Source organism: Colius striatus, chromosome 3 (assembly GCF_028858725.1).
Source record: "Colius striatus isolate bColStr4 chromosome 3, bColStr4.1.hap1, whole genome shotgun sequence".
Classification (NCBI taxonomy): domain Eukaryota; kingdom Metazoa; phylum Chordata; class Aves; order Coliiformes; family Coliidae; genus Colius; species Colius striatus.
The window spans coordinates 99152010-99171223 of record NC_084761.1 but is presented as its reverse complement, the minus strand read 5'-3'; the positions used below and the strand labels follow the sequence as shown (position 1 = coordinate 99171223).

General features: G+C 48.2%; 1 protein-coding gene across 2 annotated transcripts in view; it reads right to left on the bottom strand.

Moving 5' to 3' along the window:
• EXOC6B (exocyst complex component 6B) overlaps positions 1-19214 on the bottom strand; it is a 333967-nt gene that overhangs the window by 80500 nt on the left and 234253 nt on the right. For both annotated transcript variants that reach the window (XM_061993512.1, XM_061993513.1), the window contains exon 19: positions 9391-9532. In XM_061993512.1, coding sequence (XP_061849496.1) covers positions 9391-9532 — 142 coding nt within the window. The remainder of the gene's footprint in view (positions 1-9390; positions 9533-19214) is intronic.

Sequence of the window (19214 nt, the reverse complement as noted above, 5' to 3'; positions counted from 1 at the left end):
TAACTCTCCTCAAAAGAACAGACCGGAGCCTCTACTGCAGTAACAGTGCCGTTGACATCCAAGAGGTGAAATGACGTGTGAGATCGTATCATCTGTATTACAGAAGAAATGAGATCAAGAACCGGGCTCAGAAGAAAGCTGCTACAGCACTTGGCTGTAAAGGAGCCCGGAGAGGAATGAATGCAATGCTTCACCCCACGCTTGTTACAAAAAACAGCCGCACCTTCTGTAATCGTAGGTCACATTTTACATACCAATGCCACCAAACCCATTCTGAAGGAGGAATGGACAAAGTCTTAAAGGGAAAAAAAAAAAGAAACAAAGAAGAGAAGGGAGCTTTAGAGCAAAGACACAGCCAGTTCTTCTTGGTTTTAATCTCTTCAACCAGATTTCAGGATAATTTTCTCGGAACGGGCGAGCACAGTGCTGGCCTCAGTACTGTCGGGTTCATTTATTGTACTGTCTCCACTACCAAGGCAAGTGGCAAACATAGCAAGCCACCTACAGTACAGCCCCTTGAGCAGAAAATCACAAGAGAATAGAGCAGATCAGTATGCGCCTGTTTGTACAAAGCATTTAGCCAGGCTAAAGGTTTGAGAGGCTTGTGTTTAGGCCAAAAAAGTAATGTCTTTGCAAGGTCTACAGGCTTGGGCCACCCAGGGCAGGTCACAGGGGGACTCTAACCTCCCTTCCAAAACATTTCAGCGATGAAAGAATCAAGGAACAGGAACCGTTAAGCCCTTTACAATGAACAAAGAATAAAGAGTTCAAAGGCGCGCCCAGAAAAGAGACATCCACTGTAAATTAATGCCACAGAGCGGGGGAATCTCTGTCTGCACACTGTACACGGCCACGCACGCAGGGACAGAGCCTGCCACGCATTGTGCGGGTCACACACACACAGATGCCGTCCTCCCTCCTCCACAACAGCGTTTGGAGGGGGAGGTTTTCTCTGAATGACGTGTCTCCACCACATTTCATCACGGTAGATCTGCAGGATGTGAGGTTACAGCAGCTCCTGCCCAGGGGAACCTGGACAAGTCCCCTGCAGTTGTCATCAGGCATGAAGAAGATTTTGTATTTGGGGAAACAACCATCTCAGGATTCCCCAATGGAGAATGTAGGTCTCAAAGCTTTTGATAAAGCCTTGGGAAGACTATCTTAGAAAAGCCAAGCGACAGAACCTGACCCAGAGGCACAAAATGACACCTTGAGGATACTCAATTTCTGCATTGACTCTCCAGAAGTTCACATGGGGGAAAAAGGTAAGAAATGATGGGTAGGAATTGGGGCAAAAGGAACAGAGAGGAGATCCCAGTTTCCATATTGAGCTGCACAGCCCTGCTTTGAAGCTGTTCCCCATTATAGGCCAGATTATGAAAGCTCCTTCCCATCTGGGGAATGCCAGAGAGCTGTGGGGAGAGGGAGGAGTTATCCAAAATACACTGAACTGGGTCAGATTCAACAAAAATTTCTACCCCTCTCCATCATTTGCTCCTCTGATGGAACAAAGATGAGCCTGGAGTCCCGTTATTGCATCGAAGCAAGCATCCCAGAGGCTACAACGGTCTGTTGCCAGAGATGAGGAGCATTCACAGCCCCACCGAGGAACTCCATCCTGATGGACCACTAGATGTTCTCAAGCAGAAGGAAAGGAAGTTCTTTGTAAGAAAATGTGTTAGACATGTGCCAAGAAATCTGGCCCCTGCCAACCTTTAGATGGGTTTACAGCCTCAAGTGACAGATCTACACAGGTTCCCAAACCCACAACCCAAGATGTACAGTGGAGGGCTCTTAGCAGATGTGAAGTTCTCAGCTCCATTAAAATACCGACACTAGGAAAAGTGGAATGTGTGCATCTCACCATTAGCTCCTTTGAGCTGCAAGGGTTGACAAGCACCAATAGTGTGGTGCACCACGGTGGGTGGGGAGGGGAAGGTGGAAGGTGAGGAACCACGTGCTCTTGAAATTGCTTAAACAAAATAAGGTGTGGACAGAGGCTCCTTCTCTTCCCAGAGGTGCAAAGGGCTGTAAGGAGGGGTAAATAAATATCACTGTGTGTCCTGGAGAACACAGCAAGGTGATGGAGATGGAGGATATCTAAAATGTTGCAGCAGGCAGCAGAAATCAGAGGTAAGAAGGACAGGAGAGGCTGAGATGACACTGTGGGATTAACAACAGGTTTGCAAAGGAGGCAGAAAATAAGGAAAACAGAGAATGAAATACTAAAGCTAAAATGCTGGAGATGCAGGGACAGACTACAGGAGAGATGAAGGGAGAATATAAGGCAAAAAAATCAGGTGATGCTTAGAGACAGCAGAAGCAAGCAAGAGGTCTCAGCTCAGGGGCAAAGTCAAAAGGCTGGAGAGAGAAGCTCATTTCTCTTTGACATCACGCAAGCTCCTGGGATTTGCTCAAGTCAGACTTGCAAAGACCACTTCAGTACCATGCTAAAGTAGAGAGCATTGTGCAAACACATCCCATCAGCATCCAAAGCAAAAGGGCACGTTTTTGGGAGCTGCTTGAGGGGGAATCACACGTTTCTCCTCCATGCATATTTATGCTCATTCACCAGGCATCATTTTTCCTTGCCACTGCAAGTACTTTGCAACCTCTAAGACCCATTTGAGGGAAAGGAAGGCAGCACTAAATAAATTAATGATAAGCCCAGGGGAACAAAGTCAGGGAGAAATAAAGGAGGATAAATCTAAGCACAGGAAGGTGGCACAGCCACAAAGCTGAGGCTCCCACTTCCATGCCCTCTGTCACTCAATGCACCAAGAATTTACCCTTCCCATTTCACAAGGCACACAAAAGTGCTCGGGAGACAGCTCTGCTGTCAGTGTAAATCACCCCACTCCATTTTAACAGCAGGAAAATAACAAACTTTCGTTGCCCACTGAGGGAGGTGAAGAGGGAGGGAGTAAGCAACGTGCTACTCATCCTCCAAGGGTGCAGGTCACAGGCATCATGAGCAATGGGCAAAGCAGTGGGCAAACAGAGGGGCTGCCAAGTTCCCAGGGGTGAGCTGAACCACGTGCTTGCTTGGGCATCAGGATCTGCTTACTCCACAATGAAAAGGTGTTATTTCAAGCCATCCGTGCTGGCAGCTCATGCAAACAGTGCTCAACCTTCTCTTTGGGACATTAAGGGCACTTTAATCACCAGGGAGCAGCTTTCTAAGCTACTAAAATCCATGACCCAGTTCAGTCACGTGCCTGTACGCTAAATGCACCCTCACACTTGAAGCTCTGCATGCTTTTGCTTGGAACTGCTGTTTTTCTTGCAGCTCAGCCCTGCTCCAGGCTGTGATGGTGCAAGATGTGGTGCCAGTGCATGACCCCACACCAGCTCTACAGAGGAAACATGAGGGAAGGAGCTGTTTCTCCCTGATGCACACAATAAAGTGTACCAAGAGCTACAATGAGCTGAAATTTGGGCACAGAAAGTCACCAAGAGGGACATTGAAAGAGAAAGAGAAGTTGAGTATGCTGCAGGGAAGGAAAGCAGCCTTGCCATGGAGCAGAGTGTGCCCAGAGTGAGCTGTGGAGTAGACCTTGGTGAGGCTTTCTCTCAGACCTCCCAGCAGTGGGAAGCAGAGGAGCAGCAGTCCCAGCCTGCAGCAAAGCTGCTGCACTGAGGTGAGTGCCCTGAGCATTGCAGGTGCTGGAGCAAAGATTGGAAAATCCTGGCTTAGTGGACACTGTCTTCAGGCACTGCAAGGCAGGCACAGAATCAACCTGCTACCTGGTGTATCTCTTTCCTGTTCTTCCATCAGCTTCATCTGTCACCCATGTGCCATCATCAACTGCAGATACTACAGCCTACAAACATCTACAACTCCAACATTGACAGCAGCTGAACATGAGCCAGGAATGTGCCCAGGTGGCAAAGAAGGCCAAGAGCATCCTGGCTTGTGTGGGAAACAGTGTGATATACATCCCCTGGCCCCAGCCTCCTGTGAGGGAGTGTCACAGAGTGCTGCTGTCTCCCCTCAGCCTCCTCTTCTCCAGCCTCAACACCCCCATTCCCTCAGCCCCTTCCCCAGCCCCTTGTGCTCCAGCCCCTTCCCCAGCTCTGTGCCCGGCTCTGGCCACGCTGCAGCCCCTCAGTGTCCCTGTGGCAGTGAGTGAGGGGCCCAGCACTGACACAGCCCTCGGGGTGTAAGAAGAGATCAGCATCTCTCAGTTCATTGCTACATCTCCTTTTCTCCACAAAAACTCAAGCTTTGGCTGGCAGATTGTGGCAGGATGGATACACAGTGTAAGATAAAACCACTGTGCTCACCTCTAGGGTTGGGTGCACACTCATCCCTGATGGGCTGCAGGTTGGAAGGACACATAAAACCACTTCACTGTTGAAATGAGGGAGCCCTGGCACAGGCTTCCCAGGGAGGGTGTGGAGGCTCCTTCCTGGGAGGTTTCCAAACCCACCTGCACACCTTCCTGTGTGACCTGATCTAGGTGAGACCTGCTTTAGCAGAGAGGTTGCACTGGATGATCAAAAGGTCCCTTCCAACCCCATTATTCTATGACCCTACGGCAGCCTGTGCCTGAGGGACAGGACCCTTCCAGCAAGCCCCAACATCACAGGATCACAGGATTCCCACCCAAGAAAGTCAGACAATGCAGCCAAGAAGGAGGTGGCAAACAGCTGTGCCAGGACCCATATCAGCACATTTTGGCACGCTCATGCTTGGGCTGGAGGATTCCTCAAACCAGCAGAGACATCTGTGTTTGTTACCGACTGCCCCCAGGAGTGGGGCTGGCTGAAAAGTGGGAGTTTAATGAAAGTTTAAATATAATTTTTACAGTGCTTTTAATTTCTCATAAAGCAGCAGTTAAAAGACTTTAGAGATTATGGAACTGCTTATTTTATGATCTAAGTATTGTAAAAACAATCTGCCTCAACCCCTGCTGGAACCGGTTACATAGATGGGAAACACTTTGGTAGGAGCGAGAGTAGCTCCTTTCTTTTTTGCTTTCTTTGGTTGTAACCTACAAATCTTAGTTGTTATATTTGTTTCCCACTAGCCAGGTAGAAGAGGTATGGAAAAATTATATATATATACATACATATATATATACACCAGCACCAAGAGGTCTAAAAAGGAGCAGAGCAGGGAACGGGGTTTGCAAGGCACACAGCAATTACAAACAGCACGTTGCATGTACTGTTAAATCATGGGTTACAGACGTATTCTGGAGGACAGCAAACCTATTTTAAAAAGCAAATGTCTGTTCTGAAAAAAGCATCACCTCCTCTGTTTACAGGTTCACAGAAATACGTGTGCTGGGTTTTTTCCTCTCTGGAGCTGGGTGGGTTTTTTTTGCTCTTTTCAAGTTGGCTCATTGGGCTGGAGCCAGAACTCACTCCTAAATTGAGACATAATTAGATGTGTCCTACTGTGTCTTTCTGGGCAATTCATTTAACCTCTCTGCCTTATTTCATTTCAGGTTTAGAAAGGAGGTGAGAGAATCTCTCCTGACTGCATAAAAAAAAGCAGCTATGTAAAGCCAAGCAGCACGAACAAGAGTTACAGCTAATACCTGGCCAACAACACACGTTTAAAGAGTGACTTTTGCCCTTCCCTTGATGCCAGCTGTGTCATCCAGGCACACACACCGCTGCAAAGCTGCACCAAAAGGCTTTCAAACCTCCCACACACATCCTGGGGAAACAGCTTTTTGCCGAGAAAAAACAAACAGAGGACATCTACCTCGATGGGCAAGACGACTGCTTTACACCTCCTCAGGGGCTCTGTCCTGATGGAGGCTCCAGCACCACGATCTCAACGAGGGGATAATGCCAGGGGAAAAGAGCTCCCATTTTTTCCCAGTTTTCTCTCATCACAGGCAACCTAACAGGATTTTTACAACCTTGCAGCTCCTCTCGTGCCTCTTTCACAGCAAAAATGCTGCTGACGTAAACAGGACTATTCATACAACTTAAACATGTAAGATTTGGCTCTTGATGTTTCTTTAATTTACTATTTCTCACACTTCTCCAAAAGCTTTCTTCTTTAGGGTTGTGAAACTATTTAACTGTATATTCAGTGCTTGAAAACAAGCACGTTTCTGGGAAGCAGGGATTTGCAGTGCAGGCAAAGGGGTCCCATCACGACCTCATGCATCTCCCAAGCATCAGCTGGGTTGGCACGTGCCTGGTGCCAAACCTTAGCCTGGGAACAAGCTGCCCAGATGGGCTGTGGAGTCTCCTTCTCTGGAGACATTCCAACCCAGCTGGATGAGTCCCTGTGTGTCCTGCTCTAGGTGGTGCTGCTCTGGCAGGGAGGTTGCACTGGATGAGCTTTCCAGGTCCCTTCCAGCCCTGGGAGACTCTGGGATTCTGTGAAATGGTTCACACAGCCATTCCCCTGGGCTTTTTTAATTATTTCTTTTTTGCTGATGGGACTGTAAATGATTTATAAATCAGGAAATATGTTATGAACCCACGAGTCTGGAGAATTAATTTACCAGTGTCTTGTTTTAAGCCTAAACCGACGTTTTTTTCACCTCTACAATTGTCTACGGTGCACACATTCCATTTTCTTGCAATGACCATTAAATCCACTCCAATACAAAGCAAATTCTCTGCAACACCTTCAAACCATGTCTAATACAAAACTAAGTCCTCTCAGTAATTTGCCTCACCACTCCCTTAACCAGCTTATACCTTTGGCACTCACGAGAGACTTAAAACAAAAACCTAATAAACTCCAGCACCGAAACTCTGAAGCCCCGTTCCCACATCACAGAACTCACTGGAAGTGCTCCAAACAGCTATAAAATCCCATTTTAATATGATAAGTACACAGTAAAGCTGCTAAACTAGGTAAGGCTTGTGGGTCTGGGGAGAGGGAAAGGGCTGGAGGCAGAGTCAGAAAGCCAAATCCGTAACTGGTGTGATAAAAGATGCTGAGATTTGCACCTGTGCTTTCAGGTAATAGATAAAGAAAACAACCGAAAGAACCTTAAATAAAACCCTTGGAAACTGAATATTTTTTTCTGGACAGTTCACTCTCCAGATTGGTTTTCCCTACAAGTAAGATCTTGAGGCACTGCTTCTCAAAAACACTACTATAATCATTCCCATTGTCAGCCAAGCCACCAGACAAACCCACGGGGACCAGGGAACGGCTTCTTGCTGCCGAAAAGGAAGAAAAAGACTTTGTCTGGGTTTAGTGTTGTGGGGGCTGACAGTGATGGATAGGAAGGTTACAGCACTGGCATCCATCTCCATTCCCAAGCCCGCGACAGCATCTCAGGCCGAGGCTGCGTGGGGAGGGGGGGGAAGCGAGTCGTCTGCCCCGCTGCTCAGGTTGGCGTCACCTGCTCTTGAATGTCTGAGTGCTGCTGGTTCTGTCTCCCACAACAACTGGAATTTAAGGAATCACGCTTTTAAACCTGATATTAAATGTCATCCCTTTCCCTTGGCACCGGGGGGCTTTTAGGGAAGAGACGCTGCTTAGCGACCCACGTTGCCGATGGGGCGGAAAACTGACGGGTTACAAGCCTCTTCTGCAGCCAAAAGAAAAAGAAGGAAACTATTATTAAGGACAAATGCTTCCTATTATTTGTCAGCAGCATCGCCCGTCCCTCTGCGGACACCGACGGGGAACGCAGCTGCTACTGCTGCAGCCCCGGCGTGCCGAGGGAGCACAAATTAAAGACAGCAAGAATTTAGGGGCCAAAGGCGCTTCTGAAAGAAAAACAAAGCAGTGCTTGCGTTGCAACACACGATATAGCTGCAGATTATGATGTGATTCATTGAACAGGGATCCTTCTCCCAGGCTTGTTCGGCTGAGGGCTGGGAGTCGGTAACAAAGGATGTTCAAAAGTTGAAAAGTGCTCCCTGCAGACAACAAAAATGTTACTGGGTGACCTGCCTCAGAAGTGAATTTAATCTGAAGCTGGAACGTAAAAAGTTCAATTTGAAGAGAGAGTATATTTAAAGAGAGAGGCCAGTGCAGGGCCACCAAGGTGCTAAGGGTGCTGGAGCATCTTTCTGATAAGGAAAGGCTGCAGGAATTCGGGCTGTTCAGTCTGGAGAAGAGGAGACTGAGGGGGGAGCTCATCAATAGTTACAAATATCTCACTGGTGGGTGTCAGGAGGTTGGGGCAGCACTTTTTTCTATAGTAGTTAGCAACAGGACAAGGGGTGATGGGATGAAGCTGGAACACAGAAAGTTCCATTTAAATATAAGAAAAAACTCCCAGGCTGCCCAGGGAGGGTGTGGAGGCTCCTTCCTTGGAGATCTTCAAAACCCACCTGGACACGTTCCTGTGTGACCTGATCTAGTTGAACCTGCTTCTGCAGGGGTTTTGGGCTGGATGATCTCTAAAGGTCCCTTCCAACCCCACCATTCTATGATTATATCGATAGCTGCTGCCGAACTAAAGCAAAGTGGTTTACAAAGGGTAGAAGAATATGTTTTGACCTTGTTCAATGCCAGACGATGACAAAACCAACGCAACTGATTTCACTGAGTTAGCAGAGAATAATGGAATTGTTGTGATTGGAAAAGACTTTTAAGATCCTCGACTCCAACTGTTCCCCCAGCACTGCCACAGCCACCACTAACCAATGGCCCTCAGCCACAGCTCCATGGCTTTGGGATCCTTCCAGGGATGGGGACTGCACCACAGCCCTGGGCAGCCCATGCTAGGGATTGACAATCCTTTTGAGGAAGAAATTGTTCCCAACCTCCAGTCTAAACCTCCCCTGGGGCAACTTGAAGGTGATTCCTCTTGTCCTATCCCTCCTTACATGAGAGAAGAGACCAATCCCCAGCTCCCTGCAGCCTCCTGTGAGGGAGTGTCAGAGAGGGCTCCTGTCTCCCCTCAGGCTCCTCTTCTCCAGGCTCAACATCCCCATTCCCTCAGCCTCTCCCCAGCACCCTTATGCTCCAGTCCCTTCCCCAGCTCCGCTGCTGCCCTTCTTTGTACATCCTCCAGCACCTCAGTGTCCCAACTCATTGATCTTTAGGCTCCAATGCCATTCACACTAAGGCTATTTTGCTGTGGGGTTTAGTTGGAGTCACAGTGGGCCAAAGAGCACTTCAAGAAGACTCTGAATTAAACAGGTTCATCGTGATCTAAACATTGATCCACCCCAATCTCCACCTCAACCCATTCTGATCGCTCCTGTTTCTGCAATCCTCCATCTCAAAAAGCAAGGATGGTCTGGAAAGCATCAAGGCAGCATTAAAGAGAAAAAGGGAAGGGTAAAGCTTTGATCTCTTAGTATTTGCTGGACTTCTGTCCTGAAGGTATTGCCAAGTGTCTTCGTGGATAACACCAGTGAGCTCTGCAGGCATTCACCAGTCCCAAACACTTGATAGCACTAAAAGCTCTGGGTCATGGAGAAGGAGATGGTTTTGAGCCTTACGTTCACACTCCTCCACATCCAGGTTGAACTGCTGCAAAGCGCCCAGAGTCAGCTGCCGCACTTCAGCTTCCAGCAGCAGCTGCATCAGTGAGGTGGAGAGGTGTTTGCAGGCTGACATGCAAGCTGTCTGTGCCACCTTCCCCTGCAAGAGAAAAGGGAGATTTATTAAGGCCACTGAGCACAAGATGCGGGAGGAATTTAGAATCACTGAATCCTTGAGGCTGGAAAAGACCTTTAATTAAGATCCTTGAGTTCAACCACTCACATCACACTGCCACGGCCACCACTAACCCACAGCCTTCAGCACCTCAGCACAACAGCTGTGCAATATCTCCAGGGTTGGGGGCTCTCCCACCTCCCTGGGCAGCCTGTGCAAGGGATGGACAACCCTTTTGTGGAAGAAATTGTTCCTAATCTCCAATCTAAACCTTTGCTGGCACAACTGGAGGCCATTGCCTCTTGTCCCATCACTCCTTACATGGGAGTAGATATCAACCCCTACCTCACTCCAGCCTCCTGTCAGGGAGTTGCAAAGAATGCTCCTGTGTCCCCTCAGGCTCCTCTTCTCCAGGCTCAACACCCCCATTCCCTCAGCCCCTCCCCAGCCCCTTGTGCTCCAGCCCCTTCCCCAGCTCTGTGCCCGGCTCTGGCCACGCTGCAGCCCCTCAGTGTCCCTGTGGCAGTGAGTGAGGGGCCCAGCACTGACACAGCCCTGGAGCTGCAGCCTCCCCAGGGCCCAGCACAGCAGCAACTTCTTTAGACTAGGACTCACCAGTTCAGCCTCTTGAAGTGTCCCGTCTTCTATGGGACCTTCACATAGCACTCAATCTGGCAACAACCATTTCTAACGGGAATTGTCTTCTAGGACTCCTCACTTCTATTAGAAAGGTTAGACCTTGTCAAGTGCAGGGTGTCTGAGAGCAGCTCAAATCCAGAGAAACCCTGGGATGTTTAGAACTCTGAGCATCTCTCATTGCCGTGTCCTAATGTGGGCAAGACAAGGTGCCATAGGACATCATACACAGATTGCCTCGTGTAACCTTGTTGGTAGGTCAAAACAGCACTGATGACAATTCAAAACTCCAGCCTGCAACTAAACCAGTATATTCCAATTTAAAAGTCCCTTTCCAACAGCAGAGCTTCACAGTTCAAGGTTTAGCCTTGGGCTACCAGGGAGCAGAGAGCTGGGGCCATGCCATTGTGACAAAGGTATCCCTAGCACCTTGATGCTCTTTGGCCCATTTCTAGCACCTTGTAGCACCTTCCAGATGCCAACAGGGACTGAGGAGAAGGAAACATCAAAGCAAGGAGGTGAGTGAAGAAGTCAGCTGTGTTTACATGGCTAGGATTACTCATCAGGGCTGGCCCGTGGGGAATAACCTCAAGCACCTGGATGCATCCTGCACCTGCTTGTGCCAAGCAGAATGCAGCCACCAGCATTAGCCTTCTGCTGAACCATCCCTAACTTGTGGTGATTAAACAGAGGGTCTACAGGGAGAAGGCTGCAGCTGAGGCTGCTGTGGAGGAAGGAACTACATAAATCCCTTGAAAGGTCAATATCTGTAAGAAAACCAGGAGAAGTCACGAGTTTCAGCTATTAAGGAAACTGAGAAAGTTGCTGGTAAACACTTAACACCTTTTCTCTGAGACAGCACAGTTACATTTCACTTCTGAGGGACAACGGAGATCTCAAGGCACGGGAAGGGTTCAGAGTGAGAGGAGATACCCTGGAAGACCCCTCCATTTTCCAATTAAGAAACAACCACAAGGCAAGAGAAAAGTGATCAGGACTGACCATTTCTTTGGCATGCTTCAGCTTTTTAACTGTGGAATTTGAAACAGTTGACTTTCAAATGATAGGCACTGACAGAACTGAACTTCCAGGTAGGAAGCCCAGCATGGCTCTGAAGATTTATGATGTTGAAAGAAGGGTGGTACTAAACAAATAGATGATGGGGAGTTTAGAGAGGGGCTGTAGAACAGGAGAAAGGGAGATAAGTGTTCAGAAAGCTCCATCTCCTGTGAAATGCCATTAGTCATGAGCTTGAGCACTCACCTCCCAGCCTGGCTAAAGCATCAGCTACCATGAGAGCCACTATCAGAAGAGAGGGAAGCTGACAAGCATGGACAAGAAGTGAGATGCTTCATAAAGACATAAAGATTCTTGTCTAAAGAGACACCATGAAGGGACAAAGGAGGAGAAGAACTTTCCAGGTGCTGGCCATCCTGTCACCCAGATGAATGATGTCTGCCTTGCAGAAGCCCAGTCCTCCTTAGGACCAGGCCTAATATATTAAGCTGAGAACACTGTTGGTAATTATTTCTCTCTTTTTCTCTGAGCCACCATGGTTACAATTGACTTTTGAGGAACAACTGAGATCTCAAGCTATAAATCCTCCAGAGGACCAGGCTCAGGAGCAAGGAAGGAACACATTTTGCACTTAGCAAAGTGCTTCAGGAAATCCAAGTTCATTGACTAAAAGCATAAAAGGAAACTCAAAGCACCCATAAGCCATTGAACAAACTCAGACCGTCTCACACACACGATGCTCCTAAGCTGAGGTTTCTTCTCACTGAATTCATTTTGCACCAATGCAGTGTCACAGGTGACAGATGCCACGCTCCCAGTGAACTAAAAATCAAGCATCATTTGGGGGTGCTGAACACACAGGAGCATTTTTCACTCTATCCAAATTTCTCCCTCACTTCCAAACGCTCAAAACATTTCCCCCCATTCCTCAAGTATCGCCTCCAAAACTTGTGGCAGGTAAGGTTTGGGTAGATAAGGTTTGGCAGGTAAGATCTGCAAGACATGAAAAGAGAAATCCTTCAGCACTAGAGCACTCACACAAACCCCTTGGCTGACACTGCCCAGAACAATCCTTACTTCTGCACGTGTAACCCCACGATACTATTTGCGGATAATGGTGCTACCCTGAAAACAGCTCCAGCAGGAGATTATGTTTTCAAACGCACACAAAAGGCTTTAACAGGCTTTCTTGGAAACAAGGAGTGGCTTAGGAGATCTCACAGATTCTGGTTTTTTACAAGCACTTTACAAACTGTGTTTAAGCTGGGATTAGAGTGAGGGGGTTTACGTGGCCTTTCGAGCTCGGCACCACAAGTTTCCTTACCACGGCGCGGAGAGATGAGAGAACGTTTGATGCGTGTGCTGCGAAGTGTTTCTTTTCTTACCAGCTTTGCAAAGTTGGTTTGGATCTTCAGGCCACATTCATCTTCAGCAGGAGGGGAAATAAGTCATTTTTCATTTGAGAAACAGAGCAGACCCATGCATAACAGGGCACGGTGCTTCATCTCCGCTGCTCGCCGCCGCTCCTGGGCTCCAGGTGAGTTCGTTACTCACCTCCAAACAAACACCTTCACTGAAATTAAGATGAAGCATGGCAACCATAAAGTTTAGCGCAGCCCCAGGTGGGGTTTTTCTTTTTGCTTTTGCCTTTCATCATTTACTTGTGCTCTTCTGACACATTCGGTTATTTAAAGCACGGCTCGTGCCAATTCCTCATCCCCAGCCACAGTGGGAAGCACGATGCTACCCAGCTGTGATTTTTCTTCATTACTTCCTACAAGACACTTGAGTTTTTTGCTATGTCCAAGTAGTTTTGATGTGTTATTGAGCAGAAGACTCAGATGGAAGCAGAGGATGAGAAAGCCAAGCTCTGTAGCCGTGCCCTGAGACCCTGAGCTGGGCATGAGGACAGGTCTCCTTACAAGGAGTCTTCATGCTCTTAGAAGAGCAAGAGAAAACCTCAATTAGTGGTGAGTGGTTGGACTTGATGATCTCAAAGGTCTTTTCCAACCAAAACAATTGTATGATTCTATGATTCAATGAGTAGCTCACGCTTGCACATTGTCCTGAGTTTGCACGGGGGTTCTGCTGCCCCTCTGCTCTGCCAGAGCTGCTGAGGCCTCATCTGGAGTTCTGTGTCCAGTTCTGGGCTCCCCAGCTCCAGAGGGACAGGGAAGTGCTGGAGAGAGGACAGTGCAGGGACACCAAGATGCTGAGGGGACTGGAGCATCTTCCTGATGAGGAAAGGCTGCGGGACCTGGGGCTGTTCAGCCTGGAGAAGAGAAGGTTGAGGGAGTACATCGTCAACACTTTAAAGTCCCTCAAAGGTGGATGTCAGAAGGATGGGGTGACACTTTTTTCTGTGGTGGCCAGTGTCAGGACAAGGCATAACAGGCATAAGCTGGAACAGAAGAAAGTTCCGTTTAAACCCAAGGAGAAAGTCCTTTGGTGCTGAGGGGAGGGAGCCCTGGCCCAGGCTGCCCAGGGAGGGTGTGGAGGCTCCTTCTCGGGAGGTTTCCAAACCCACCTGCATACGTTCCTGTGCCCACTGATCAAAGGGAACCTGCTTGAGCAGGGGCTTGGGCTGAATGAGATCTAAAGTTCTCTTCCAACCTCTACCATTCCATGATTCTATGAACTCTTGGAGAAGCCCTGGAGATGCTCAATCTCAGATGAAGTCAAAAAGAAACTCCCCCCAGGAAGGTTTTCTGGCCCGCTGACAAAAATTGATGCTGAACAATCTTGCATGCCAAGCAAGAGTCAGATCAGCACATGTGGAGGTACCTAAAGGGTTACCTACAGCCACCACAGCAAACAGGCCTGTGCTGGTGCAGGCATTCCTCCAGCCAGCCAGAATAAAGGGTGAATGACAAGTGACACCAGGAGGGCGTGAAGAAGAGCAAATAATTGAGATGAATTGTCAAGTTAATGAGCTGAACACGAGGAAGACGGGATGGAAAATGTAATTTAACCATCAGCTCTTGACAGCACAACAACTCTGCTGAGTCTTCACCTCCAAAGTGATGTGTCAGTGGTACTTGGGGACATCTTTTGCCAACGTTTTCTACAGAGGTGGCAAAGGGGATTCGACCAGCAAGCCCAAGAGCAGCTTCTGGTTCTGGCTTCCCTCTTCCTTCGTTTTTCACACAGCATCTGGCCAGGCCCAAAACTATTTCTCAGGTGCCAATGCACACCAAGTCTTTGAAACCTCTGAAGCTGAATCTTCTCCTGCCAGCTGAGAACTCGACCTTTTGCTTCCGTTACTCTTGAGGCTGGAACATCTAAAAACCATTCTGCTTTAAAAAACACTCAGTCTTTCATCTTAGGCTTAAGAGCACACAAATGCCTGACAGGTTAGATCCAATATTACTTGATGAAAGGCAAAAGTGTGTCGAAGGGGTTTTATCCACCCTTTTGAATCCAGGGTTTTTTTCCCTTCTATTTCCTATTAGAGGGTTTTGAGGCGCCACAGGGGTTTAAATCATCGTGCTAAACATCTGGCTAGAGAAAAGGAGGTAACACCAGGGATGACCAGCATCTCACTCCCTGGTCACCAAGATTTAAAACCCTTCCAGAATATTTATAAGACTGAACCTAGCCTTATAAATGAGACTGAACCTAATGCTGCTCTGCCTCACCCCTACAGTCAGTGCAACAGATGCTCACTTACAGCAGCTCCTTATAAGATCAGCAATAGCTTACAGACATCAATTTTAGACCAGTTCCCCAGAAATGCAGTAAAATATCTGCCTGATAAGCAGCTGCTCCCAACAGGAGGAAAACCAGCAGCAGGACACTGATCTATCACTCCTAATCAGCCGTTGCTGCGAGAGAAGGAGGTTGTTTGTATTCACACTTGGGATGGTTTGGGCTGCAGGCTGGCAGGTGTCAAGCACATTTTCAAAGCACAATGTGTCCATCTCGGTTCTTTGGCTCTTATTTAGGATGCAAGTTCATTTGACAGTGTTGTTTTTCCCCTCCCCTTGGTTTGTTCTTCAGCTTTCCCGCAGCGCCGGGAGGAAAAGCCACTGAGCCCACGACGGATGCGTTTTCCACCTGCCTCATCCCCCCTCATCTCGAAATCATTCACTGCAGCACCCATGGGAGCAGAGTTGAGACGTGTGCCTGGGCATGGAGGTTGAGCAGCATGCCCAGAACACTCCTGAGATGACAACCTCAGACGTTGCTGCTCCTAGAAATCCCCATGGCTCAGAGGAGCCGCCGCAGACACGGTGCCGATTACCCTGATGACTTCTGCAAGCGCGTGGCGGAACCGGCGGCACTCCCAAAGGCTCTCCCCGTGCCACTGCCCTGAGAAATCACAGGGTTACTTCCTGATCCTGCTCCCTGGTGTGGCACAAACCAGCTCAGTCTCTGCCTGTAGCTCAGAAACGCTTTGCCTGCCTGAACCCTGAGGTCCCTCCAGCTCGGCAACACCTTATCTAAAATGCAAGAGGAGATGCAGAGAGGAAGGCAAAGGAGGAGGGATGCAACCACGACTTGAAGTGTCTGCAGAGAAAGGAACAGAAAAGCACTTTAAAGTCACCAATTTACCAACTTGACAGAAAACCAAAGAGCTTAAAATCTCACCCAGCAGTTCCAGGAACATTTCCATACTATCACTCATTTATTCAAGGCCTTTGTAGAACTCATTAAAAAATGAGCTGAGTTTGCATCAAGGACAACAGAGGCCAGGGATAAGAGTTGACAGAGCTTGAAAGCAGCTCCAGGAGAGAGACCTCAGAGATCTGGTGGGCACAGAACTGAACATGAGCAGCAACGTGCCCTCGTGGGCAAGAAGCCAATGGCATCTTAGGGGGCATCCAGGACAGCGTGGGCAGCAGGTTGAGGGAGGTTCTGCTCCCCCTCTACGCTGCCCTGCTGAGGCCTCATCTGGAGTCTTGTGTCCAGCTCCCACCTGGACACATTCCTGTGTCCCCTGAGCCAGGGGAACCTGCTTGAGCAGGGGCTGGAGCAGCTCTGCAGGGCACTTCCAACCTTCACCATTCTGAATTTCTTAGATTCAACAGCCAAGACACTCAAGCAGATGCCCAGTCAACACACAACTCCAGCTTGGCCCAGTGTTCACTGAAATAAAGCCATTCTGAGCATATTATTACAGCAAAATCCATGGGGTTTTGTCTTGAAGCCCAAATCCATTTGCAACCGTATTTCTGGCAGTGAATCCCTCTCTCCATGATCACTGACGCAACCTCTTTGTATCTGGGGTTTCCATGACGTCTCTCAAGGAGACGCTGCCCTTCCTGTCTCACCAAGGCTTCCTCTGGGCACACAGGTAGGACATCTAGAGAGGTTCCTCAGGGTCATGGCAACCAGTGAAACAGCAGAGCCTAATGTCTAAAGCTCTCCTGACCATGCAACAAAGGGGCAGCTACCACAGCACATCATCATGGGCTACTCCCCATGGATCTCACCATATCAATAATTCTTTAGGAAATAAGCCATGAAATCGTCTCTTTTCATCTGTATTTCCCCCTTGGGCAGCAGATGGAAGCCCACAGGCTCCCAGGAGGATGAGCAGCCATGGTGGGCAAGGCCAGCACGGAGGTTTCATAGCCAATAGCTCATTTGTTTGAAAACAGAAAATATGTTAACAATTAGGGAAAGGAAACACTGAAAGGCTGCCTTGTTAATTAAGGAACTTGCTATCAAAGGACTCATTAAAAGCTACTGAATCTGAATGGTTGTTAAAACAAATAGCCATTAATCTTAGCATGCAATCAGGAATATGCTGCAGCAGGGGGCAAGGGGGCTTTGCAGCACACACCTCCTGCTGCCCACAGGGTCTCAGAAGAGCCCCAAGAAGGTTGCCCAAGGGCCACCACTCCACTACCTCCTCTGGCTTTACGGAGGAGAAATCTCCTGGTGCCTCCTGCTTTTCCCTCAGCCAAAACAAGGTGCAATGTGGTGACCGAAATGCTGCTGTAGCAGGCAGAAGGCTTCCACCGACTCACCAATAACCACGACAAACAAAGCCTGACAGGTTTCAAATGGTCTCAAGAGTTTCCAATTAGTTTTATTTTCCTTTGCTACCAGCAGAGTTTCTGTTTAATCCTCAAGAAGCGTGAGGATTGATGTGATTAAGTATATTTAGACATGCAGATCCGAGGGCTTCGTGCAACTGAAGAGAGGACCGAAAAACTGCAATTCCTCCACTTTTTCTATAAACACCACAAGTTGTCCCAATAATTTCAACACTGAATTTGCTGACTTTTCCAATGCAAAACACAGCACTGGTTGAACATTCTGCAGAAGATGGAAATGTGATGCTGTAACAACGAGCAACTGTTTGGTGGCATAAAACTGAGAATCATCCCAGAAGATGCTTTCTGTGTAGGCATGATGAAGAATTCAAAGCCCCAGGTGTGATCTCCTCCTGCTCCAGATGCTTCCACGCTGTCTTTGCCGCCTACAGCAGTGGTCAAAAGGGCTGGTGTGAGGAGGCTGGAGCCAGGCTGTGCTCAGTGATGGCCAATGATAGGACAAGGGGCAATGGGGACAAGCTGGAACAGAAGAGGTTCCAAAGCAACACAAGGACAAAGTTGTTCCCTGTTGAGGTGAGGGAGCACTGGCAGGGGCTGCCCAGATGGGCTGTGGAGGCTCCTTCTCTGGAGACATTACAACCCAGCTGGATGAGTCCCTGTGTGCCCTGCTCTAGATGGTGCTGCTCTGGCAGAGGGGTTGCACTGGATGAGCTTTCCAGGTCCCTTCCAACCGTTCAGATTCTGTGAACTCCTCAGAGGAGTTTCCTGGCTTGCCCATGCCATCCAGGTTCTCAACACAACGCTGATACCTTTCAAAATTGCCTTTTGTTAAAAAAAACATTGTTCTTCACCCACTGAAGATGCCAAAAAACCCCAAACCTGAACCATTACCCAGACACACTAACACTTCCCAAACAGCCGCATGCACAATGGGTACTTTGCTGGTTTTAGGAAGTTTGTTTAAATTGCAAGCCTCTCGTTAATTGCCCAGAAATCCACTTTCAGTTTTGACAAAGTGTTTTTTCCAGGGTTTTTTTAGTTGGGTTTGGGGTTTCGTTTTTGTCGGTTTGTTGTTTGTTTCTTTCCTATTTTGGATTACTTTTGTTGGGGTTTTTATGTTGTTGTTAAATAGCTGTGGATCTGCGCTCAATACCTTGCAATTAAAAGTGAGTATATCCAGGACAAAGAGGTCCAGGAGCAACAAGTTAGAGCCATGAAGAAAACAGATGGCCAAAAAGATCTCTCTGCACTGACCAAACCTGCCAGCTGATGCATCAATGTCACCCCAAGCAGAGTTGTCTCCAAAGATGCTCCTTTTGAAGGCAGGAGCTTGGCTGGCAGTGATGACCAGCTTTGCTCTACCAGTCTCTATGGCTTCACCTCTGATGGCACAGACAGGCAGTGGCACGGGGAGGATGGTCTAAGCCAAAAGTCATATCTACAGATGCACACGATGAGCTCATGGAAGGAGAAGAAGCAGGAGAGCTTCCTAAATCTATGTCACTTTTATAGTGGCCTCAGAGCACTGAAGAGTTTGAGGGAAAGGTAGAAAAAAACCCACCTGCCCTGGTGTTTGCAAGAGAGATGCTGGTCTGGAGAACTGTAGGATACCACAGCCAACCCAAGCCCAGATTAAGGTGTGAGAAGGGAAGGAACCATATGGAGTTAAACCACAAGAGCATGAGCATCAAATCACTGGGAACAGCACACATCAGCAAAATGAAAAGTTCATTTTTCCAGTTTTATGCTTCATGTGAAAGGAGAACCAATGCAGGATCTTTGTCCAGGGGTGATTAGACTCGAGTGCTACATGGTCAGACAACCTCACACGTCCCAGGAAATCCAATCCACCCCCAAGAGGATTAGCTGCAGAGCAGGTATCAGAGAGGAACTCCTGGTTAATCAGTTCTATTTACTTGGCTTTGCAGCACCCTTATTAAGAAGAAGAAATCACTTCTTCCTACCAAAATTGATTCTGCTGTGGAAGGAGGATGAGAACAGACCAGTTA